Source organism: Phyllobates terribilis, unplaced genomic scaffold, assembly GCF_046119375.1.
Source record: "Phyllobates terribilis strain yellow unplaced genomic scaffold, ASM4611937v1 Scaffold_5__5_contigs__length_657084704, whole genome shotgun sequence".
Lineage (NCBI taxonomy): Eukaryota > Metazoa > Chordata > Amphibia > Anura > Dendrobatidae > Phyllobates > Phyllobates terribilis.
In genome coordinates this window covers 35332315-35357831 of record NW_027362765.1, presented here as the reverse complement: position 1 = coordinate 35357831, position 25517 = coordinate 35332315, and the positions used below count along the sequence as shown (strand labels likewise).

Here is a 25517-nt window from a genome sequence, read left to right as displayed (position 1 = left end):
GCCTCATTTTGACTTGTTTTAAGGACTTTACATCAAAGTTGGATCAGCCTGTAGTGTGTTTTTCCACTTTAATTTTGGGGGTGACTCCAAATCCCAGGCCTCCATTGGTTAAAAAATTTGATTTCCATTGATGATTTTTGTGTGATTTTGTTGTCAGCACATTCAACTTTGTACAGAACAAAGTATTCAATGAGAATATGTCATTCATTCAGATCTAGGATGTGTTATTTGAGTGTTCCTTTTATTTTTTTGAGCAGTGTATATACCCTTCAAATTATAAATAGCACACATGAATTATTTTATGTAATAATAGGTAGTATGAAATAGCTGGATATCCTCGATAAGAAAGAGAAAGTACAACCTGTATACAAGGTTAAAGATCTAATATATAGTCATTAGGGGATATTCAGCTCAACACTACCCAAGGTGAAAAGAAAAAGGTTGTAAACTAATGTCCTGATATTCTAAGCATAATACACACCTCTATAAACAAAACTCCAAGTGCTACTGATGGAAGGAATACCAAACCCTATGCGTTACGCCACCATTGTGGCTTCCTCAGAGGTCAGCCATATATATTAGATCTTTAACCTTGTATACAGGTTGTACTTTCTCTTTCTTATTGAGGATATCCAGCTATTTCATATTACCTATTATTACATAAAATAACTCATGTGTGGTATTTATAACTTGAAGTGTGTATATACTGTATATATTTTTTTTTTCAAAATGATACGTGTATTGCTACCATGTAATGTTTCTACTATTCTTCACATAGGGTATATGTATATTTCATGGTTTTTAATTGTATGTCCAAATGTGATTTTTGAATAAAGACCTCCTTTTGTAGTATACTCATTGCATTTATTTATTGCAGTATGACTTATTATGATTTATGTGTGCTGTGTACCACATTGTCATCCAAGTACGGCTGACAGATATCATCCCTCAATCCTTCTAGACATGTCTCCATGCTCCCCTGGAATTCTGCTGGAGCTGAACTGAGCCCAAACGGTATGTAGATCCACTCATATAATCCCCACGATGTGATGAATGCTGTCAAGGGTCTACTGGACTCTTCGACAAACCCTTGGTGGTATGCCTTACCCTGATCGATGACAGAGAACCAGGTGCTTCCTGATAGGCTATCCAGCATATCTTAGATCTTTGGTATCGAGTGTCGATCAGGTACTGACTTTCGGTTTAGTTCCTGGTAATCACAACAGAGTCTCAACGTACCGTCCTTCTTCCTAACACAGACAATAGGAGAGGAATAAGACGACTTCGACTTTTGGATCCAACCTGTGTTGATGAGATCTTGTAAATATTCTTTAACTTCACAATGTAATGGTTTTGTCTCAGACATGTAACTTCTAGTTACTGGGTCGTGTCTTTCAAATTGATTTTTAAATGCAACGATGGGATACAGCCTATATCAGAGTAATCTTTGGAGAACGCATGAAACTCTTCTTTCAGCATCTGTTTTGCTACCGCTAGATCAGCACACAAGTGTTCCAGGGGTACTGGGGGATCCCAGGACCATGAAGGGGGTTGCGCAATTTCCTCCCTTGGGCAACTCCTGTTCCCTTGGTGGGGAGACTGAATTCACTGTAGACCCCTGTGCTGGTCTCACACTGGTTGGATATACTGTTTTAACGATTTCGATGTGACCTAACACAGTCTTTGGATCCAGTCTAATTTTGTGTTTCGTAGTATACATCACCGGTACTGTCACTCTAGCAAACACACCAGTAGGAATTGTAAGCACAGTCTCACCTTGAACTAGGCCTTCCGGAAGTTCTGAGGAGTCTTTTGGCACGAACAGTCTTTTAGGGACTTATCTTCCCGGTTCTACCCGGACTCCACACCTCACCCCCACCATTTGGTTTGCAGGAATGATGGTTGGGCGCAAGCCTACCTTGACTTCTTTTAGGTTCATTGTATTCTGTGCTTTCTTTACTCTATGAATCACGTTTTCCGCCACAGTGTTGGGCATGGTGAGCGATGTGGCGATTGCATCCACTACCAACGCTCCTGTCTTGTGTTTCGTGATGACCTCACTGATTACATTATAACCCAGGATAGGATCCTCTGCCATGTTCTGATCACTGGTCACGAGAAAAGGTACCAAAAGCTCGATGATGTTGCTGTTCTTCGTGGCCCTGAGTTGGAAAGTCACTTCCACCCAGCCTATGAAAGGGATTGTGGTCTGGTTGACGGCTTTGCCATGGAGTTCCACTGGTCCCAAGATCCCAAGAGTTCTTTTAGTGACCAAAGGCAAGTGTGTGGCAGGTAGCGCCTTCTCCATTCTTCATTTGAAAAGCTTGCTTGGGCTCCTGTGTCCCACAGTGCTTTTACTAGGAGTCCATCTAGCTGGCACTGTATAAAGCACCTTTCACCGATTAGGCTGATGAGGCCATCTTTACTGACCGAAGAATCCTCCTCCCAGGAGTACATCGTTTGACCTCCACACTGGGCATTAAGTGACTGATGCCCCTGTCTCCCTTGCAGCTGTTGTAGATGGGAATACACTTGGGGATAGTACTGACGCATCCTTTTTACCTCATGCGCCGTTCTGGGGTTTGGTGAGATTTGGATTTGCTTCTGGGGCCTCCTCTGTGTCGCGTTTACCAGTTGCCCCGCACTGGCAACCTCCTGTCTTTTAACCCAAACGACCGTGACCATTGGCATTCCTTGGCATAATGTCCTTCCTCACCACATCTTAGACAGTGGACACACACCGTACTCTAATTTGATGAACGACACGCTTCACAAGCCGGGTATCTTTTGTTTTGGAACCCATTCCTGGGTCTGAGGGATACCGGTTCTGGCCTGGAACGAATCAACTTTTTCACCTCAATTAAATTGGCTCGCAGTTCTGCCATTATTTCCTCCCAGTACGCGCTGGCAGGCCTCTGTTTTGTTGGTGATTTAAGGTTCCCTCTCAGAGGTGGCACTGGAGGGTCTCTATGATGATCTTCGGACTGGCCACCGGGGGTCTCAGACTTCAGCTGACTCATTTTGGTGATTTTAGAAGCAGAGCCTTTCTTTAACTTCTGTTCGCTCTCTGACTCCAAACTAGCGGCCTCATTCATTTTTTCAATTAGGACTTCATCCAAAATGCCAGGATCTTCTAGGTACTGTTTCAGCTGCAACTTGATATCTTTGCTGATTAACCCCGTTCCCATGTGATCTCAAGGACTTCTTCTGGACTAGTCCAGGATCAAACTTCTCTTCCGCTTCTACATCTCTGGCTGCAAACAACAGTCTATCCTTCAGTTCAATTGCTCTCAGCAAGAAATTTTGGGGTGATTCATTATTTTTCTGTGAGAGGTTAATGAGTAGGTGGAACCATTCTGAAGTACTCACTTCTTTATAGTCCCCTTTTAAAATAATCTTCAGCTGTTGCAAGGTCAATTGACTTTTAATTTCTAGCATACTACGGAGGTTCAGTCCTTGACTGATCGCTTTCACCACCCCCCCCAACGATCTCATCTGGCTGGTAGTCTTTCTGTAAACCTGCATGATCTGGTGCAACAAGTTCCTATAAGACAGTCTCTCTTTCTGTTCACACTGTTCAATCTGTCCCAGGATCTTGAATTCTTTCCTTATGGTGATTTGTGGTGTTAGAGAGGACTGTCTCCCTGGTTTATCTAACCCGAGCAGGTTTAAGGTCCTGTCTGAGTCTATCAGCCCTTCAGAGGTTTTGGTCCATTCCTGCAGGGCTGTTGTTAGGGCTTTGAATTTTTCTTTCAATTCCTGTAGTTCAGTCTGTGGACTGAGATTTCCACTTTTGGTAATTGGTGCTGCCCCTCCATCCTCCAACTTCAACCTGATTAGAAACTGTGTTAGTTCCTGGAGGAATGTCCCCATGACGTCTTCAGCTTTTTTATCCCCTGCTCATCCATTTTTACATTAATGTTGTCTGCGGTTGTGTGCTTTGGAAATCTGTTCTACTGACATCTTTATTCTTTATATGTTCTGCTACTGTTCTCAATTCTTCACAGGTTAACTAAAGAAGCAGCTCAATAATTCTGTCCATTTGTATTTCCACATCCATTGCTGCTAGTGAGTTTTTCTTTAGGGCTAGTCCCCTTTTACTGGTGTAGCAGAGTTGAGTTGAGGTGTTGTGCTGCCGTATTTTTCCAGACACTTTTCCTCTTCTCCCTCTACACGCTCTGGATTCCCCTTACGGGCCACCAATGTTACACGGACACCACTAGGTTCAGACAGGGGCGAGACAGGTTACATGAATTCTTTGGAATCCTAGGGGAACCGTTTCTCAGGGCGACCATAGACCATGTGCTGCAGCTTCTCTCAGACACACAGGGGTATTGACCCTCAGGCACAGAAACATAGGTTGTTTCACTTGCTGACCAGACACACCTGACAAGAGTCCTCATAAACGGTAGAACAGTAGCATTTAATAAGAAGCCGCACAGCCAGTGCAAGTTAAGTCTTATGAGCAACAGGCTCCAGTGACAAACAGTACAGTTTCCTTAGCAGCACAGCAGTTCAGTCTTTCCAGTAGTACAGGACAACACAGTTCTAATGCAAAGGCACATTAATGAACACAGCATTCTTTACAGCACAGTAAGATGGAGGAAGGAAGGGGGGGTTTGCTGAGAGAGATGATCCCTGTGACACCATTTCTTCCAGTCCTTATCTTTCTGCTTGACAATATTTTGCACTGTTAGTTCAGAAACTCTACCTGACCTGTGCTTAGCTTCACTCCTGACTTGAATCCTTTTCACGTACAGGGTCGCTTCTGTCAGATACAGAACACACACACCACCTTTCTCTTCGGCTCCAGCCAGACCGTAAACAACTTCCATACAATCCCCCTGGGGCTCTGCTAAAACACTCCCCTTCTGTGACAGTGTTAACCCCTCTAGTTGCTGGATGTGACGCGCCCAGGGAATGGGGAGGACTCGGCGCCCGGGCCTTGTTAGTTTTGTGGATGACGCGGTAGTCGGCTCCCGGGCCCGTACCCTGGGCCTCTCTTTAAAAAGGGTGGATATTTAAGTGAAAGTTCGTGACGCCACCTGTGGTGTCTGGTGAGGTTCACCAGCGCTGCGGCAGCCCACTGAGGCCGGTGTTAAGGCAGCTTGGGTGGTATAGCTCCCCACAGGTGGAGCTAGGCCTCAGGGCAGCGTGGATGTAGGGATGCAGGACAGAGGGGACCCAGCCGGGTCTGAAGGATAGGCAAACACACAGTTCACTTCAGTACCTTTTACTGATGGAAATCCAGGCACATTCTGTCGGGTGAAGGGTGCATATCAGGATCCTCCCCAGTGAGCGGGTATAGGGCCTCCTGTTTCTTGCCTTTGTGTGGTAAGTTTCTGACCTGCCTATAGCTAGGCCTAACTTTGTCTCTGTCCTGCACCGGCTGACTTTGTGGTAGGGACTTCTCTTGGAGTACACGCTCCCAGCTTGCGGGGCCTCCGTGACTCCTGGCTCTGGTACGTATCAGCTCTTGGGTGATCCTGGGATCTGAAGTCTTCCAGGGGTCTCCGGTTGTCTCTACAGGGGGATATACGGCCCTGTAGACGCGGACCCGGTGTCCGGTATATGTTTTCTGGGGTGAGCTTGTACAGCTCCTCTGCCCCCAACGCTACTCACTCCTCTAGCCTTCGGCCTCGCTCGGGGCCCTAACTAGGCTAACACACTAGCGGCAGCTTGCCGTGCTTCATCGCTCTTATGGCGTCGGCATGACTTGAGCTCTAACTGAGCTCCCTGAGTCTAATTTGCAGGAGCCTCATGCGCCACTGCTGAACTGTTAGCTGTGTTCGCTAGACTAGACTGGACTAGACTCCACTGCAGTATCACTTCTGCAAGGGCTCTCCTCAGACTAGACTGAACTAGACTTCACTGCAGGCTGACCTCTCTCAGGGTTCTCTACTGCAGGAACTCCACTGCCTAGCTCCACCTTCCTTATTTATATCCCTATCGGGCTCCCTCTGGTGGTCTGAGGCGGAAGGTGGAGGTGTATGTATGCTGTGAGGGCCTCTTGTGGAGGAATCCGTTCATGCACCCCTCTAGGATCTGTGGCACTCATGCGCAGCAGGGGCGCCACAGATGCTTCTGGAGCACAACACTTCCTATTTCATGTGCTTGTGCTACTTTTAATAGTTGCTGAATGCTTTTAAAGCAACAGCACTACTTCTGCATGTCACACTCTGCAACAGCACTACTTCTGCATGTCACAACAGTATCCGGCTTACAGCCTATTAGTTACGCCCATACTATTAGATTAGGCGGGCTGCCTGGTACTATCCAAGTGCACCACATGGGAACAGACACCCCAGTTTACAATGTACGCAATGATGGGCCTGGCTGCACCCTGGAATAAAAAAGTGCAAAAATACATACATATACAGTACAGACCAAAAGTTTGGACACACCTTCTCATTTAAAGATTTATCTGTATTTTCATGACTATGAAAATTGTACATTCACACTGAAGGCATCAAAACTATGAATTAACACATGTGGAATTATATACTTAACAAAAAAGTGTGAAACTACTGAAAATATGTCTTATATTCTTGGTTCTTCAAAGTAGCCACCTTTTGCTTTGATGACTGCTTTGCACACTCTTGGCATTTTCTTAATGAGCTTCAAGAGGTAGTCACCGGAAATGGTCTTCACTTCACAGGTGTGCCCTGTCAGGTTTAATAAGTGGGATTTCTTGCCTTATAAATGGGGTTGGGACCATCAGTTGTGTTGTGCAGAAGTCTGGTGGATACACAGCTGATAGTCCTACTGAATAGACTGTTAGAATTTGGATTATGGCAAGAAAAAAGCAGCTAAGTAAAGAAAAACGAGTGGCCATCATTACTTTAAGAAATGAAGGTCAGTCAGTCCGAAAAATTGGGAAAACTTTGAAAGTGTCCCCAAGTGCAGTTGCAAAAACCATCAAGCGCTACAAAGAAACTGGCTCACATGAGGACCGCCCCAGGAAAGGAAGACAAAGAGTCACCTCTGCTTCTGAGGATAAGTTTATTCGAGTCACCAGCCTCAGAAATCGCAGGTTAACAGCAGCTCAGATTAGAGACCAGGTCAATGCCACACAGAGTTCTAGCAGCAGACACATCTCTTCAACAACTGTTAAGAGGAGACTTTGTGCAGCAGGCCTTCATGGTAAAATAGCTGCTAGGAAACCACTGCTAAGGACAGGCAACAAACAGAAGAGACTTGTTTGGGCTAAAGAACACAAGGAATGGACATTAGGCCAGTGGAAATCTGTGCTTTGGTCTGATGAGCCCAAATTTGAGATCTTTGGTTCCAACCACCGTGTCATTGTGCGACGCAGAAAAGATGAACGGATGGACTCTACATGCCTGGTTCCCACCGTGAAGCATGGAGGAGATGGTGTGGGGGTGCTTTGCTGGTGACACTGTTGGGGATTTATTCAAAATTGAAGGCATACTGAACCAGCATGGCTACCACAGCATCTTGCAGCGGCATGCTATTCCATCCGGTTTGCGTTTAGTTGGACCATCATTTATTTTTCAACAGGACAATGACCCCAAACACACCTCCAGGCTGTGTAAGGGCTATTTGACCAAGGAGGAGAGTGATGGGGTGCTATGCCAGATGACCTGGCCTCCACAGTCACCAGACCTGAACCCAATCGAGATGGTTTGGGGTGATCTGGACCTCAGAGTGAAGACAAAAGGGCCAACAAGTGCTAAGCATCTCTGGAAACTCCTTCAAGAATGTTGGAAGACCATTTCCGGTGACTACCTCTTGAAGCTCATCAAGAGAATGCCAAGAGTGTGCAAAGCAGTCTTCAAAGCAAAAGGTGGCTACTTTGAAGAACCTAGAATATAAGACATATTTTCAGTTGTTTCACACTTTTTTGTTAAGTATATAATTCCACATGTGTTAATTCATAGTTTTGATGCCTTCAGTGTGAATGTACAATTTTCATAGTCAAGAAAATACAGAAAAATCTTTAAATGAGAAGGTGTGTCCAAACTTTTGGTCTGTACTGTGTATATATAACGTAAGCTCATAACCCACGACAAGGGTACTCATGCTTATGAGTCCTACTCTAAACACAACTAGCAAAGCCACACTAAGAAGAATTAAAATTCCCCAAAAATTAAAGAAAAAACACAGCAAAAAAGGGCAGCAGTGTTTACCTGCCCAGATCTTTAGAACTAAATGCACTATCAGGGTGCTGCAAACCCACATAAAGATGGCGGCTACACAGGTGCAAAATACTGATGTGGGTTTGCTGCACCCTGGTAGTGCATTTAGTTCTAAAGATCAGGGCAGGTAAACACTGCTGCCCTTTTTTGCTGTGTTTTTTCTTTAATTTTTGGGAAATTTTAATTCTTAGTGTGGCTTTGCTTTTTGTATTTCGTGACTTGATTGTGTTTTTGGAAAATAGAGCACGTCACTTCTTTCAGCGTTTTTTTGCAGCAGAAAAAACACCTGCATTTTTGCTGCGTATTTGCAGCATTTTTTCACCCATAGGAAGTAATGGGTGGTCAAAAAAACGCAGCAAAAACCGCAACAAATACGCAGCTGTTTTCCTGCCAGAGAAAAGTTAGCAGCAAATTTGCAGCAGAAACAAACAGAACGTGTGTGAACATAGCCTTAAGGTCATCAGAGAAACATCCAATAATGCAGTGTTCTAGTCTAATCAATGACGGGCTTCAGCGGTCCTGTGACATCCAGACGGCGCAGGAATCCCTTCCAGTGCCAGCGTATAGAACCAGAGGAGCCGATGCTGTAAGTAATGGAAGGCGAGAATGCCTTTGTTATCTTTTAAGAGATTCATAACTCCTCAATTCTTTCAACTGTAAATTGACATTGGATCAAATCTACATACTTAAAGAGTTTACGTCAATCTATTTTCCAATGCTCGTGAAGAAAATAAATTCATGTATAATCAGAAACTTTTACTACACCATGAAGGCAAAAAAAGACAAATAAAACATCAAAAAATTGTGATGTTTGTGACTACTTACCATCAAAATGTACACAAATAAGACAACTAATAAAGAGGTTTTATCATTCCAAAAAGAAATGTTTGGTATAGTTATGAGCTTTGGGGTGAGATTAGTTTCCAAAATGGTTCCATCAATAGGCACAGCCTTTTCACCAAGTTTAATTGGAGTAAAACAAAACTCAAAAAGCGCTAGAATGATCACACGATTTATCGAGACCATATTAGATGCCGAGTCTCTACATTAGATGGCAAAAAAAAAAAAATTAGATTTTCTCTTGGTTGTCAGAAAGTTGCACTTGGTGGATTGGTCACAATTTCAATTCCAAGGGACTACAAATATCACCAAATTGATTCAGGATGGGAGACCATAAACGTGTGATTGAGGAGAATTGCTGAAAACCCCTGCAAGGTATAGATGTACAGTAAAGTAGAAATATGTTATTGTAAAATATCATTTGCCCATGGTTGATATCCATGTGTTGTTTGTAATTTCATTTGTTTTATGGATAACATGTTTATTGATAATTGCATACATTTCATAATTTTCATTTAGTGCTCTGAAGTACTCTTCCTTTCTTGTGTAGGACATGTGACTTTACTTTGGGAGATGCACTGGTTTACCTTCAAGAGGCCAGTTTAGTATGAAGTCTTATAGGCAACATTCATTTATCCTGGATCATGTTGTAAAGCTCGTTAAAGAGGCAGACATTGACTTATAGGGTAGCTAATAGAGATGTGCAAATCTGACTAGATTCAAATTTGCCAAATCAACTGGATTTTACCGGGAAATTCGTTTTGGATCGAATTTATTCTCATAACAGTGGTAATATACTTTGACTGTAATTATTGTATGTTTTCTTGTACAACTTTTCACAGATTAAAAAAAATGCCTACTTCACTGTGTGATTTCTTTGACATTCGAGATTTATGAGTAAAACATTTCTCACACTCTGGACGTCTTCCATGTGCGATTTTTTTATGTGCAACTAGAGCTACATTTTGATCTCACAATTTTTCACATGCAGTACATAAAATGGCTTCTACACTCTTCGATTTATCAAGATGTGATTTATGAAAATTTTTTTCCCTCAGTCTGAACATACATAATGTTTCTACCCTGGGTGAGTTCTCTGATGTGTAACAAGATTTGATTTCTGGCTAAAACATTTTCCACATTTTGAACACAAGTATGGTTTCTCCCCAGTGTGACTTCTCTTATGTATAATAAGAATTGATTTCCGGTTAAAACATTTTCCACATTCTGAACATGAGAATGGCTTTTCCCCTGTGTGAGTTCTCACATGATCAAGAAGATATGATTTCTGACTAAAATATCTCCCACATTCTGGACATAAAAATGGCTTCTCCCCTGTGTGAGTTCTCTGATGTCTAACAAGACTTGATTTACGGTTAAAACAATTTCCACAATCTAAACATAAAAATGGTTTCTTTCTTATGTGAACTTTCTCATGTCTAATTAGAGCTGATTTTTTGTTGAAACATTTTTCGCACTCTGAACATGAAAATGGGTTCTCCCCTCTGTGAATTTTTTTATGTTTAACAAAATGTGGTTTGAGGGAAGAACTTCTGCCCAGTTCTGAACTTGAAGAATGCCTCTTTTCTTCTAGAGCACTTTGATTTTTAAGGCCCCTTTTGTGTCTTTTATTTTTCTTAATAGTCTTTGATGAATTAGAAGATAGGAACTTTTTAAAAGGATCAGATGATAGATCTTTGTTGTGAAGGGATGATGGTACAGCTGGGACAATGATGACATGTTCATCAAATGTATCTTGCTTGATGTCAAGGTCATCTGATTTAAAAATAGAAGCTGTCAGATGTCCCTCTGTTCTCCTGCTGCAGTCATCTGCCAAGGATAAAACCAATTATTTTTGAGTAAAATAACCTTAACATTTTTTTTTATAACATTTCTATATAAAATGTCCATAGAAAATGCAAAAACAGATCACAATTCCACAGTAGACCTCAGTGCACCAACCACAGGACCATAACATTAGTCTACCAACTAAACAGGCTATCCCTGCATGTGTCACAGCTGTCAAACAGCTGTGACACTTGCAGACGCGACGACAGAGAATGAAACGCCGAGCACGCCAAAATACTCGGCGAATACCCGAGCGTGCTCACCAAAAAGGGTTAATGAGGCATACTCACTCATCACTAATGCAGTGGCTGGTGACAGAATGGTGTCCACTTGATTGTCGTATGGAAGGACTACACCATAAATCAAGCAGACACAGTAAAGAAGGACGGGATAATCTTGGACCATAATCCCAGGACAAAAAAACAAGGAATTCATCTAAAGATTGGACATTGCTCCAGTGGCAACATATCCCCAGGAAAACCCACATATCAGCAAAAGATCCTCCTGGCTTCAACATGTAACTACTGTGATAAAAATGGTCTTAACCAAAGTGAAATTATACAGGAAATAAGTTGAAGTTTTCATTTAGATTATATCCAACAGAACCGAAGTCTCATAGACTGCTCCACAAGAACAATGTCCATGGCTGTCCAATATCCACCTAAGTTGAGTAATATTTTACTTTTAGTGCAATTCTGAAGATTGAAGTCAAGAATAGAAATATTAAACAAAGAGATATGATTGTACTTAAAAACTCTTTGGGATCAATCTTATCAGTAAATCAGATTTTTTTTTTTCTTTCAGTTTAAATATATTATATAGTAGAAGAAAATTGTATTTATTTTATTTAACAGCCTTCAGCACGATTTTGAGCCATGGTGACTTGATGGATGAATGCTCTATATGAAGATTGATTTTGTGCAAGCCTAGATAGGTGCACCAAGGTCTTCTCCGACATTATCTTGATTGTATCAAGCCATCAGGTTGCTGGTCTTCCTCTTTGCTTTGTTCCTTCTATTCTTCCGACCATGATGTCCTTCTCCAGTGATTGCTGTCTTCGTATGATGTGTCCAAAGTAGGCAAAAAGTAGAAGAAAATACTGTACCCTAATTCTGCTTTATATCCTGTACATACATAGTTTAAATAGTTTTAGCAGAAGTATATCCTTCTCCTTTTCAGTCTCTGGATATTAATGCTATAGAGCATATCTGGGATGAAGGAGGACAAGCTATTCAGAGCATGTCAGTATCTCCATCAAATGAGCCACTCTAAATTGTCCAATTCCCACACCTACTAAAGTGTTAGCCATAATGCAATTCTAAGGGCCAAAGAGGGTCCAATGTGTTATTAAAGGGAACAGGGGTCAATAATAAGGTGGCCATTCAGTGCATGTCTCCAACATATCTACTTTGTTAGCAAACAGTAACTTGATACAACTCTAATAGGTCTAAGTTCAAAAATTGAGACAGCAGACGAGGAAGACATAAGATATATTCAGGACTAGATCAAGTCTATATTCAATATTATAAATACCCATCATGTGTTAACAACTATAATTATATCCAGATTAAATTTATATTTTGGTTGAAGGAGGGAAAATATACAACTAAAAATTGAGAGACAACAGAGTGTAAAATATAAGTACAAAACTATTAAGCTGGTGAATGAGAAGAATCTGTGACCTCTCTGCATTTAGTGATTACTACTCACCTGTGTGATTATCTGTAGGAATCTCCTCTTTACACCACTCATCACCCCTCACATATGTCTCTGTAGTATTAATATGGGGCAGATCTTCACCCTGAAATAAATATTGGAAAAGTCACATCTATGATCAGCTCTAATCCTGTCATCTCCACCGTCCTCATTACACAAGTATAAAACATATAATACTGGTGGATAACACAAGACTGAGCACAAGACCTTCACAGCCGTCTACACATCATAGGGGAGATCTCATGACACCTTCTCTCCATCTACCTGATAATCCTGAGGAACATAGTGATTTTCTTGTTTACAGTCCTGTGGAAGAAGAGGACGGGGACATCTCTCTGGTGTTGTCCTCTTACTGGATAGATCTGAAGGAAACATTTACAGGCACTGAATTCTTTACATACAGATAATTATAGGCCGTGTGTATTTAGTCCTGTCTATTACCTGGTGACGTGAGGGGCTGGGGAACCTCCATAATGATGTCCTTGTACTGATCCTTGTGTCCTTCCAAATACTCCCACTCCTCCATGGAGAAATAGACGGAGACATTCTGACACTTTATAGGAACCTGACACATACAATGATACAGTTATCCCCCCAATCCCTTTATAGTGTTGCTGTATAATGTCCCAGCATTCCCAGCAGTGTCACCTCTCCAGTCAGCAGCTCAATCATCTTGTAGGTGAGGTCTAGGATCTTCTGGTCACTGATGTCCTCATGTATCAGGGGGTGAGGTGGAGGCCCAGTGATTGGGCTCAGGGGTCTTCCCCATCCCTCAAACACAGGGGCCTGACAGCGCTCACTAGAGGTCTTCTTCACTACTGTGTAATCCTAGTTATGGAGAGGCACATTAATAAATCTCACTACATACATCTCCAAAGTCCTCACCTCTCCAGTTCGGTCCATCTGTTATTCCCATAGATAAGAATGATGCAATTTGACGTCATCAGTATCTCTCACCTCTCCAGTAAGATGAAAGAGGATCTCTAGGGTCAGGTGTAAGATCCTCTCTGCCATCTTGTCCCTGTCCCTATCCATTCTTGAGGAATCAATCAGAAAAATTCTTTTATATAGAATATCTCTACTAACAGGATCCGATATTGTAGAGACCTGAATGGGAAAAAGATGAGCCAATGTAACATCATAAAGATCCTTTGTAATCAGGGCTGTGGAGTTGGTAAGCCAAACCTCCGACTCCGACTCCTCAATATCCATGACACCGACTCCAACTCTGACTCCATGACTCCGACTCCCTCACACATGGGTCATGTTTAAGTGATAAATTTACTGTAGCACAGATTCATCTCAGCTAAAAGTCTAGACCTTTAGACCAGGAATACGACAGAAATTTATAGGGCATTTCATAACTTTCCCAAATTCTTATGAAAAAATATTCCCCACAAACTGCATTGAACTACTGTCCCCAATTTATTATATATTTTAGGAGTCGGAGTTGGTCCATTTTATACCGACTCTGACTCCACAGCCTTGTTTGTAATAATACAATTACTGGCCATAATAAGGAGAAATATATAATAATATGAATATAATGAAATGTAACATGTAGATGTTGTATTCTCACTTTCTACAGACTGTTCGCTCAAGTATGGGGAACAGATCCAGTTATCATTTCTCAGTTACCGAAAGTTTGGAACATCCCTCTGTGAACCTTGCCGTTACAGTACATCATGCACACATCACCCGGTTCAATCTCACTGAATGCATATGGCTCTGTAACTCCTTAGATGCTGTGGTCAATAGTGACTGTTTAATCTATAGCTCATCAGTATCATGTTACGTGAAGGCACGACCACCAGAAAAAATAGCATTTATCTGAAAATGTTGACACAAAGGCTACATACTTTTCCAAGAAAAATATTCTTGTGTTATGGCTTTTCTTTTATTGTGGAAAAATCATATAACAAATCGTGATGAGCAAGCATGCTCGCCACTGCTCGGTACTCGATCAAGCACCGGGGTGCTCAGGCAAGCTCGATCGAGTATCACTGATGCTTGAGCACCATGCTTGAGTCCCAGCGCCCTACAAGTTTGGCGCCTGTTAAACAGGCAATGAACATGTGGGGATTGCCTGCCTTACACAGTAATGCCGTTGCCATGTTGGATATTGACAGTACTGTGATTAGCCGGCCACATCGCGTCATGGTGTCTTATATAAGACCTGGTAACGCGATACTCGGCACACTATGTTCAGGAAGCAGTTCAGGGAGAGTTGTTATAGGAGGGAGAGCGTAGTTTAAAGCAGGGATATAGTCAGGGTTTAATATTGCTATTTCAGTACTTGTATACCGCTGCTGCAGCATTAAAACAACAGTGCTTTTCAGGGCTAAATATTTTCATTTATGCAGTGTAAGGATCGTACTCACTTGGGTGTGATGAGAAGAAAACAGGAGGCATGTTCCTTTAAGGCTGCGTGCCCACCATGCGTTTTTGAAGCGTTTTTGCCACGGAATTTCCGCAGCGAAAACGCTAAAAAAACGCTTGGTAATACGTGCCCCATGGTCTCCAATGATAATCTGCATGTGCTGTGCACATGCTGCGGAAATTTCGGCTGCGGATTATCATTGCGGAATAATCCGCAGAATGTCCATTATTTTTGCGGATACGCGGCGTAATCGCCACCATTGACTTGCATTGAATCACTTAATATCCGCATGAGTACATGTACACATGCGGATATTAAGCCATTCAATGTGCAGATGGTACCCGAGTCTGGAGAAGAGGAGACTCTCCTCCAGACCCGGGTACCATAATACCTGTAGTTAAAAAAGAATTAAAATAAAAAAAAATTATAGTTACATTCTGATGGCCCCCGGTCCCCTCAGTGATGCGTCCTGGCTCCGCAGTGGCTCGCGGTGGTGTAAAAGGACCTTCCATGACATCATTTAGTCATGTGTCAGGACACGCGAGCGCTGACGTCAGCGGTCGCGTGACCTGTCACATGACTAAATGACGTCATGGAAGGTCCTTTTACACCACCGTGAACCACCGGGGAGCCAGGACGCATCACTGAGGGGACCGGGGGCCATCGGAAGGTAAGTATAATGTTGTTTTTTTTTTTTTTTTTACATTTTTATTCTTTTTTTAACTATTAACTTGGTCACACTTTATAAATCCATGCCGTTTGCATGGATTTATATAGTGTGACCAAGTTGTCAAGCACTTTCAAAGTGATGCTAAAATCGCTTGTATAAGCGCTTGATAACCCGCTTGCGAAAATGCATGTGAAGAACGCTTGATAAATGCTTCTACCTGGCAGGAAAAACGCATGTAGGATCCGCATGCGTTTTTCCTGCCAGGGTGAAGCGGAAAAAATCTGGAGCATTTCTGCTTCGTGGGCACTTAGCCTAAGTGTCCATAAGGGTTTATTGGTTTCATAAACCGTGCAAAAGCAAAAGTGCAAACAAACAGCCTTTAGTGAAGGCAAAAACAAAGAAAACAGTCCGTTTAGCAAAAACTCTGGTTAGCCAGCACTGTGATCACACAGGCTGGCAGGGATCCAGTACACGGCCCAGTCTGGAGACAACCACACACAAGAGGCCTTCTGCCTTCAGACACACAGACCATGTGCCAAACAACAGCCTCCATTTCATAGGCTGCTAACCACACCCAGAGGTGAGGTAATGTGGGTTGCTGGACCCACCCATTCTCTCCTAGCAACCCGTAACCCGTCTCCCAGGTGCACCAATTAGACCTCTTAGTGCATGCGTGATCTAGAGAAATACTCCAGGTTACATCACAGAGACCAGCCATCTCTGTGATACATACCTCCCATCGACTACATGACCATTAGTCACCTTACAGCAGCAAAAGTTTAAGATTAGAGGCATCTAGGCAGGGTTTAATATTGCTATTGCAGTACTTGTATACCGCTGCTGCTGCACTGTTAAAACAACAGTCCTTGTCGGGATAAACATTTTCTTTTTCCCTATTAATACTGGAAAGTTTGCAGGCATATATAGCTAATATACAATGCGCAAGGCATACGGTAAGAGACAAGGAAGTGGATGTGCTGCTCATGGTGCACGTTGAGGCCATTGCCGTGGGCCAGGTGAAACTGTGCCTGCTGCGGAAGCACAACAAACACAATCATCTACTAAACCTAGCTTCTTGTCCCACAGAAGGGTGCAGGACACCACTCTTGAAACCAGAATAATGCGAAAAGGTAGTTGGTTGGATGGCAGATAGTGCTTCCAGTATGTTTCCCAGCACCACCCTGTCTTCCACATGATCCAGTCTCACTATCTTACTAGCCAAGAGTTTGGACCACATATTCCTCACACTGATCCGCCTCCATGACGAGTCCCAGGAGACAAGTCATCCTACACTCGGACACTCCGAGGATCCGTTTACATTTCCATTTATTGATTCTGGCCTCTTGCCCCGCACGTTTCAAGAAGGACATGAGGAGCTTGTGGCTAGTGATGCCCAAATATCTGAGCAGCCACGGTCAAAAGAAGATGACAGTGGGGAATGGCAACAAGTGTCTCAAGTACTAGATGATGAGACACTGTTGCCAACAAGTGATATTGTTAAGCACTGGCGGATACAGACAGAAAAGGGCTCCTGTGCAAGAACAACTTATGGGTTCTTTGCAGCCTAAGACCTCCTAAAAATGCAAAATTGCACCTGCTTTGGAGGTAGAAATGGGTCTCCTTACCTCTCAGTCCCCTGTGCACGTGCCTAACTTGCACCAATGATATGTCCGCCCCTTTTGTTAAGTCAACAAGTTAGGAGGGCCAGAGTGAGGAAGTCGAAGATAAGGTGGTGGAATATGAAGTCACTGACCCAACCTGGAAAGGTGCCTTGCAGAGTGAGGCCAGCATTGCAGTGGGGGTGGAATCCGCAGCACCGCAACAGGCAGGAAGAGGCGGTAGGGTGGCCAGAGGGAGAAGGTGGGCAACTGTTCCCCAGAGCACCCACAAGTGGCAAGTTCACAGGCCAAGGGTTAGGTGTTCCCAGTCTAGCACTTTTTTTAAAGAAAGTGCATTGAAATAATAGTCATTTGCAACCTGTGCCGTACCAAGATCAGCAGGGGTATGACCACTACCAACTTGACCACCATCAGCATAATCAGGCACATGTCATCAAAGCACCCAACTAGCTGAGCCGAACGCCTGGGTCCACAATCAGTGTCTGTGGGTGACACCACTGCCACTTCCCCATGGCACGTGCTTGCCAATCCCCTGTCCATGACGCAGGCACAGATGTCTCCCGCCCTGCACCTGTCATTGCACATTCGCAAGCACTATCAGCAAATACGTCCAATTCCTTGTCCCAGCGCAGTATCCAGCTACCTAGACCTCAGCCCCAAACACTAAACGGCCACATTTCCAGACTGCTTGCCCTGGAAATGTTTCCATTTAGGCTTGTGGACACTGAGGCTTTAAGCAACCTCATGGTAGCGGTCGTCCATTGGTACTCGGTCCCCAGCCACCACTGTTTTTCTCGGTGTGCTGTCCCCATCTCACACCAGCACGTGTTCCAAAACATCATCCGTGCCCTGACCAATGCAGTTACTGGGAAGGTCCACTTAATGACCAATATGTGCTTGTGGCCAGTGACACGACATTTCTCTAACGGCACACTGGGTGAAGCTATGAACCTAGTGGAGGTCGGGTATGAGTCACACCATGCGACGGCACACGTGCTACTGACGACGAGGATTGTGGGCCCTAGTTGCATCAGGGTTTCCTCTACCTCCTACACCAGTTCCTGCACCCCCTCCTCCTCCATCTCCAAATTGTCATTTATATCAGTAGCAAGCTGGAAGCACTGCAGCACTGCCTCAGTGAAGCGAGAACAAGATCTGCTGAAACTAATTTGTTTAGGTGACAAACAGCACAATGCTGCACAATTGTTGAAAGGTATAACAGACCAGACAGATCTGCTGAACCTACAACCAGGCAGAAAAATGTGAGATAATGGCCATAACCTGGCGGCAGCTCTAAAACTTGGCAAGCTCGCACATGTACCATGCCTACGGTGCTCAACTTAGTGGTTCAGCAGTTTCTGAAAACCTACCCAGATTTGCCTGAGCTACATGTGAAGGTACGCCACGTGTACGCCCATGTCTGAAAGTCAGCTACAGCTGCCACTGGTCTGGCAGTGTTGCAGCAGTGCTTGCAAATGCTAGCTCACCGACTAGTGTGTGATGTGACCACGCTCTGGAACTCCACATTACACATGTTGGCAAAGCTTTGCGAGTAGCAGAGGGCAGTAGTTGAATACAAGCTACAACATGCCTGTCGATATTCCGGTCAGCCTCTGCACATAACAACCGATGAGTGGGCAAGGATGTCTGATGTCTGTGAGGTTGTCCAAAACTTTGAGGAATCAACCAAGATGGTGAGCAGCGATGACACCATAATCAGCGTAACCATTCCGCTTCTGTGTCTGCTCAAACATTCGCTGCTCACAATTAAAGCGGTAGCTTAGCATGTGGACCAGGTGGAGATGGAGGAAGAAAGTACACAGGGTGATACTACCCAGCCAAGCCTCATCTCATCTTCTCAGCGTGGATTGGATGATGATGAGGAGGAGGCTGAAGAACAGGAGATGGTTGCCTGCACTACAGAGGGTACTACCCACACCAGATTCATCCTGTCTGTTCAGCATGGATGGCCAGAAGAGGAGGAGAGGGAGGAGGAGTTGGAGAGTCATCCTCTGGTGGGGACAGGGAAGTCTTACCTGTTGGGAGCCTGGCACACATGGCTGACTTTATGTCCCGCTGCCTTTCCTGTGACCCTCACTTTATACACATTTTTGCCAACACTGTGTCACGGGTGTGTTAGGTTTGACAGACAATCATACGGAGTCCGACTGTAGAAGGTCGCTGCGTTTGGCCTTGCAAACATCTTCATGAGCCCTCTCTCTTTAGGGCCCAGTGGTGATTCTCACCTTGCTTGGGGATTCTACCTTTAGGACCTAGCGGTGATCTTCACCTTTTGCTGCTAATTAGCACGCCCTTGCTGTATCCTTAAATACACTCAGTTTCTCCAGAGAGTTGCTGGTGATAGAGTGATTCTTATGTATTCAGGCCTGGAATTCTAGTAGTCTGCTAGAATTTTCTTGGAGTTCCTCGTGGATTGTTGCCGTGTGCTCTCAGGTGTCATCTTGAAGCTTAGTATATTCCCTTGTTCGTTTCACTTGTGTGTACCTTTGTTTGCAGTGGGGCTGAGTAGTGCTCACCCCTCCCCCTCCCTACCTAGGGCCTAGCTTTAGGGTTAGCTAGGGCCAGGTTTCCTGCTCGGCGATAGGTGCAGAACCTATATAGGATCCATATGAGAGACAGGGTTTGTTGTTTGAGCAGTTTAGGGGTCTCCACTCCCCTTCTCCTGCCATTATACGCTGGGTTCTCCAGCGTGATACACTGATTACTGGTTGTTCACACTTCTCGACCCCTGCTACAAGGAGAACTTTCTATGGCTGTGAGCCCATGATGCGTTTTTTAAGCGTTTCTGCAGCGGCAAAAACGCTGCAGAAATGCTTAAAAAACGCATGGAAGAAAGCCTGCCATGGTCCCCAATGATAATCCGCATGTGCTGTGCACATGCTACAGAAATTTCCGCTGCGGGTTATCATTGCGGAAAAAAACGCAGCACTACCAATAATTTTGCGGAAGTGCTGCGTTTGCGCCGCCATTGACTTGCATTGAAACGCATGGATTACGCATCACTGCATATGTAGATGCGCATTCTACGCGTTTCAATGTGCGGATGGTACCCGGGTCTAGAGGACAGGAGACTCTCCTCCGGACCCGGGTACCATAGAACCTGTGAAAAAAAGAATAAAATAAAAAATAAATGTTATATTTATCTTCTGACGGCCCCCGCTGCGCTTGTCCTCCCTTGCCGGCAGATCACGGTGGACTGAAGGATCTGCGCTGACGTCATAGTCATGTGATGGCAGGTCCTTCAGTGTACCACGAGCTGCCGGCATGCCAGGACGGAGCGAAGCAAGACTCCGGGGGCCATCGGAAGGTAAGTATAGATTAATTTTTTTATTTTTAGCCATTCTTTACGGTCACACTTTGCCGTTTGGATGGATTTACAGTACAGACCAAAAGTTTGGACACACCTTCTCATTTAAAGCGTTTTCTGTATTTTCATGACCATGAAAATTGTACATTCACACTGAAGGCATCAAAACTATGAATTAACACATGTGGAATTATATAATTAACAACAAAGTGTGAAACAACTGAAAATATGTCTTATATTCTAGGTTCTTCAAAGTAGCCACCTTTTCCTTTGATGACTGCTTTGCACACTCTTGGCATTCTCTTGATGAGCTTCAAGAGGTAGTCACCGGAAATGGTTTTCACTTCACAAGTGTGCCCTGTCAGGTTTAATAAGTGGGATTTCTTGCCTTATAAATGGGATTGGGACCATCAGTTGTGTTGTGCAGAAGTCTGGTGGATACACAGCTGATAGTCCTACTGAATAGACTGTTAGAATTTGTATTATGGCAAGAAAAAAGCAGCCAAGTACAGAAAAACGAGTGGATATCATTACTTTAAGAAATGAAGGTCAGTCAGTCTGAAAAATTAGGAAAACTTTGAAAGTGTCCCCAAGTGCAGTTGCAAAAACCATCAAGCGCAACAAAGAAGCTGGCTCACATGAGGACCGCCCCAGAAAAGGAAGACCAAGAGTCACCTCTGCTTCTGAGGATAAGTTTATCTGAGTCACCAGCCTCAGAAATCACAGGTTAACAGCAGCTCAGATTTCAGACCAGATCAATGCCACATAGAGTTCTAGCAGCAGACACATCTCTTCAACAACTGTTAAGAGGAGACTTTGTGCAGCAGGCCTTCATGGTAAAATAGCTGCTAGGAAACCACTGCTAAGGACAGGCAACAAGCAGAAGAGACTTGTTTGGGCTAAAGAACACAAGGAATGGACATTAGACCAGTGGAAATCTGTGCTTTGGTCTGATGAGTCCAAATTTGAGATCTTTGGTTCCAACCACCATGTCTTTGAGCGACGCAGAAAAGGTGAACGGATGGACTCTACATGTCTGGTTCCCACTGTGAAGAATGCAGGAGGAGGTGTGATGGTGTGGGAGGGCTTTGCTAGTGACACTGTTGGGGATTTATTCAAAATTGAAGGCATACTGAACCAGCATGGCTACCACAGCATCTTGCAGCGGCATGCTATTCCATCCGGTTTGCGTTTAGTTGGACCATCATTTATTTTTCAACAGGACAATGACCCCAAACACACCTCCAGGCTGTGTAAGGGCTATTTGACCAAGAAGGAGAGCGATGGGGTGCTACGCCAGATAACCCGGCCTCCACAGTCACCAGACCTGAACCCAATTGAGATGGTTTGGGGTGAGCTGGACCGCAGAGTGAAGGCAAAAGGGCCAACAAGTGCTAAGCATCTCTGGGAACTCCTTCAAGATTGTTGGAATACCATTTCCGGTGACTACCTCTTGAAGCTCATCAAGAGAATGACAAGAGTGTGCAGAGCAGTCATCAAAGTAAAAGGTGGCTACTTTGAAGAACCTAGAATATAAGACATATTTCAGTTGTTTCACACTTTTTTGTTAAGTATATAATTCCACATGTGTTAATTCATAGTTTTGATGCCTTCAGTGTGAATGTACAATTTTCATAGTCATGAAAATACAGAAAAATCTTTAAATGATAAGGTGTGTCCAAACTTTTGGTCTGTACTGTATATAGTGTGACCAAGTTGACAAGCACTTTCCAAGTGATGCTGATGCGGAAATGCATGTGAAGAACGCTTCACTTCCGCATGTCCCTGGCAAGAAAAACGCATTTACAATCCGCATGTACAATCCGCATGTACAATCCGCATGCGTTTTTTTCTGCCAGGGAGATGCAGAAACGCTCAGGAAAAATCCGGAGCATTTCTGCATCATGGGCACAGAGCTATCTCTCCTTTCTGCAGCGGAATGGGCTAGTAAAATGGTGCAATACCAGAAGGCCCTAGTCGAACACTTAGTACAAAAATTCCCATCTGATAACACTGGTAGCAGGGGTCATAGATCCTTAGGCAACCAAGGAGGAGAGATGAAGTAGACACACACCAGGTCCAATAGAGGCAGAGGAGCACTTTCAAAGGTCTGGGACAGTTTCATTAGACCCTCCTAGTACTCAGACCCTGATGCGTGGAATAGTCTGACAAGGAGGGAAAAGGTTTTGAAGATGATGGAGAACCTAGCAGACCATACCACCAAGGAAAAGAAAAATGTCTTTAAAGGCTTTACATTATCTAACGTAGAAACTATGTAACTTGGGAATAACAAGTTCATAAATCATAGAAACTGTTAGATTCCTTGAAAACTGATTCTATCCAGCTTTCTATGACTTCTGTAACAAAGAAACTTAATACAAAGACATCTCTATATCAGAGACAACACCCTGCTTTTATGAATAACACTTATAAAGCTAATATTAAAATACAAAATTATCAAAGATATATGAATTGTCTAAAATAATAAAGCAAAGTATAAATATTTACAATAACAACCGGGGCATAATAACTGATAAGCGCATCCGCCTGTCAACTGAAAATGCTCGCAGGCTGACTCTTATCAAAATGAACTAGGTCTGGATTGGCCCAGAATTCCCAACCACACCGTCTGACAGCAGCAAACATAAAGTGTCACGGGTATATCAGAGATGACAGACAGTCGCCCAGCAGTTGGTTGCAGGAGATCTCTACGTTTGGCATTACAGACATCTTCTTAGAGGAGAGGCTGTCTCTAGGACCTAGCGGCTACCTCCCTCTGGTAATTAGCTCCCTGGCCTAGGTGTATATATACCTGGTGTGTCTGAGAGGGAGGTGCCGGCTATATTCATTTCTACTTGTGAAGGCTTAGCAAGAGCAGTACTTCATCCTCTCTGGAGCTTGAGGCCGAGTTCGCATTTGTCTGGAGTCATCTAAAGATAAGAATTCTCCCCCTGTTTGTCTACCCTTGTTGTCTATAGAGTTTAGTGGAGATCGACTAGTGCTCATTTCCTCCCATCCCTAGCCTTAGCCATACGCCAGGGAAAGACAGGGTGAGGCACGCGTGCGGCGACTGCTGAAGAGGCAATATAGGGACGGTAGTTGAGACAGGGTGACACTAGACCAGTCTAGGAAGTCTCCACTTCCCCCCTTCCCTAGTGTCTGGGCTCCCTTTCCCACTTCCCTCTGTGTTGCACTAAGTCTTTCCCACACCTGGCATGACAAAATCTATTCAAATGTTCCTTTTTTTCTGGTGTATTCCCATGCACCCCTTCCCACTCAAAAAAGGGTATACTGTACATGGTTTCTTCTTTTTCTTGTCCTCCTCCACCACCTTATCGACGGGGTAATCAGGCGGCCCTCATTCAAAATCTTTAGTGTCAACAGGCAGTCCTCACTCAAAATTTTTTGTTTACAGGGCCATCATGGGACACTCTCCAAATTTTTAGAGGGCCACCATGCGTCACTCTCTCAAAAATTTTTAGAGGGTCATTATGCGTCACTCACTTCAGATTTTTAAAGGGTCATCATGCATCACTCATTTAAAAAATTTTTAATCCACGGTGTATTGCAGTTCCTTCTAATTTTTGGCAGCCCTTCCACTTAGGCTTTATGCATAGGCTTTATGAGATTAGGAGTCCCACTACCTAACAATTTTAACAGAATGCGTAAGAGGCCCTCCTTTATGTCTAATAAAGGGTGTATCGGAGTCCCTCTTCCTTATGGTTTTTAGGAGTTTTTGCATTGTCCGGATAGGCTTTGTAAGTTCAAAGTCCCTCCTTCATAAATTGTACAGGATGTGTCTGACCATGTCACACACACCACATGCCCACATAAGGTAGTAAAATGTTAATATTACATTTACCGGTGACTTCCAGGGTGGAGGAGGAGGTTTTTTTTTTCTCTTATTTATTTTGCCTCATATACAAGTCATTATACAGGAAAGAATGTTTGCTAACATCCAATTAATTTGTATGTTTTGTATGTTTGTAAAAGGCTTTGTATGTTTTATTGTCAGTCTGTAAAAGTGGAGTAATACCTCTGACAACGTTGTTCCCGGCAGCGACCTGGGAGTCAGAGATGCTTCCAGCGGTCTTCCCCATGCTGTTCCCATGTCATTTGAGTGCTGTTTTCATCTATTTCAGCAATTTTCCTGCCCTCCGTGGAGGGTCTTCCGGAAAAATGCTTAAGTTTCGCCTTGACTTCCATTATATCCGTGGAGGTTCTTCCGGAAAAATGCTCGAGTTTCCCATTGACTTCCATTATACTCGGTATTTGAGTCGAGCCCGTCCGAGTGTCCGTCCTGCTCGATCCGAGTATCGAGCACTCGAGCATTCTAAGAACAAATATTCCCCAGGATATCATATCATTGTATATGAAAAATGCCTAAATAATAGCGTAATTGATGTCATTTTTCCATTCCTCAAAAATATGCGAAGAGAAGTCGATCAGTTACATTATATGGACCCGAAAATGGCAACAAAATACAACTCATCCCGTAATAACCTGATAGGAGCCAATGAGACCGGTAATACACATGTAATGCAGAGATGCAAAGTACAAAGCAGTCTTATTGCTGAAGGGGTTAATGCCCCCTGCACCCAGTATTGGGGGATCTCCACATACCTCCACCTGCAGAGCCGCCACCACATATATGGCTGTTCTGTGCGCACAGGACCTGTGATGAGATCACAGGAGGGGAGGAGTCAGGGGTCACATGATCAGGGGCCCCCGTGGATGCAGGACTCTGCTGTGCCTCATGAGCAGTTGTGTCTTTGTAGTGTGAATGTGACCAGGCTGTGCGTAATTACAGGACACTTTTACATATGTATAAAAATCTACAATCCATAACAATGAAATTGCAACACCAAGAAGAAAAAGTTATGGAATTTTGGAAATCCCAGGATTACTAGACATGTTAATTATATACAGTGACGAGCAAAAGGGTAACAACGTTTTC

General features: G+C 43.7%; 1 protein-coding gene across 2 annotated transcripts; it reads right to left on the bottom strand.

Moving 5' to 3' along the window:
- Window positions 1-9226: 9226 nt before the first annotated feature.
- On the bottom strand, window positions 9227-25259 carry LOC141271865 (uncharacterized). Of its 2 annotated transcripts, none has more exons than XM_073682060.1 (7): window positions 24597-24884; window positions 13521-13670; window positions 13212-13391; window positions 13005-13128; window positions 12828-12925; window positions 12558-12648; window positions 9227-10829 (listed from the first exon to the last, which is right to left on the bottom strand). In XM_073682060.1, exons 1-7 carry the CDS (start codon window positions 24669-24671, stop codon window positions 10078-10080), a joined length of 1470 nt encoding a protein of 489 aa, XP_073538161.1. In that variant the 5' UTR covers window positions 24672-24884; the 3' UTR covers window positions 9227-10077. The 2 variants fall into 2 exon arrangements, with proteins under 2 accessions (XP_073538161.1, XP_073538162.1); XM_073682061.1 differs by lacking the exon at window positions 24597-24884 and adding an exon at window positions 25184-25259 and having other exon boundaries at window positions 9229-10829.
- Between the last annotated feature and the right edge of the window lie 258 nt (window positions 25260-25517).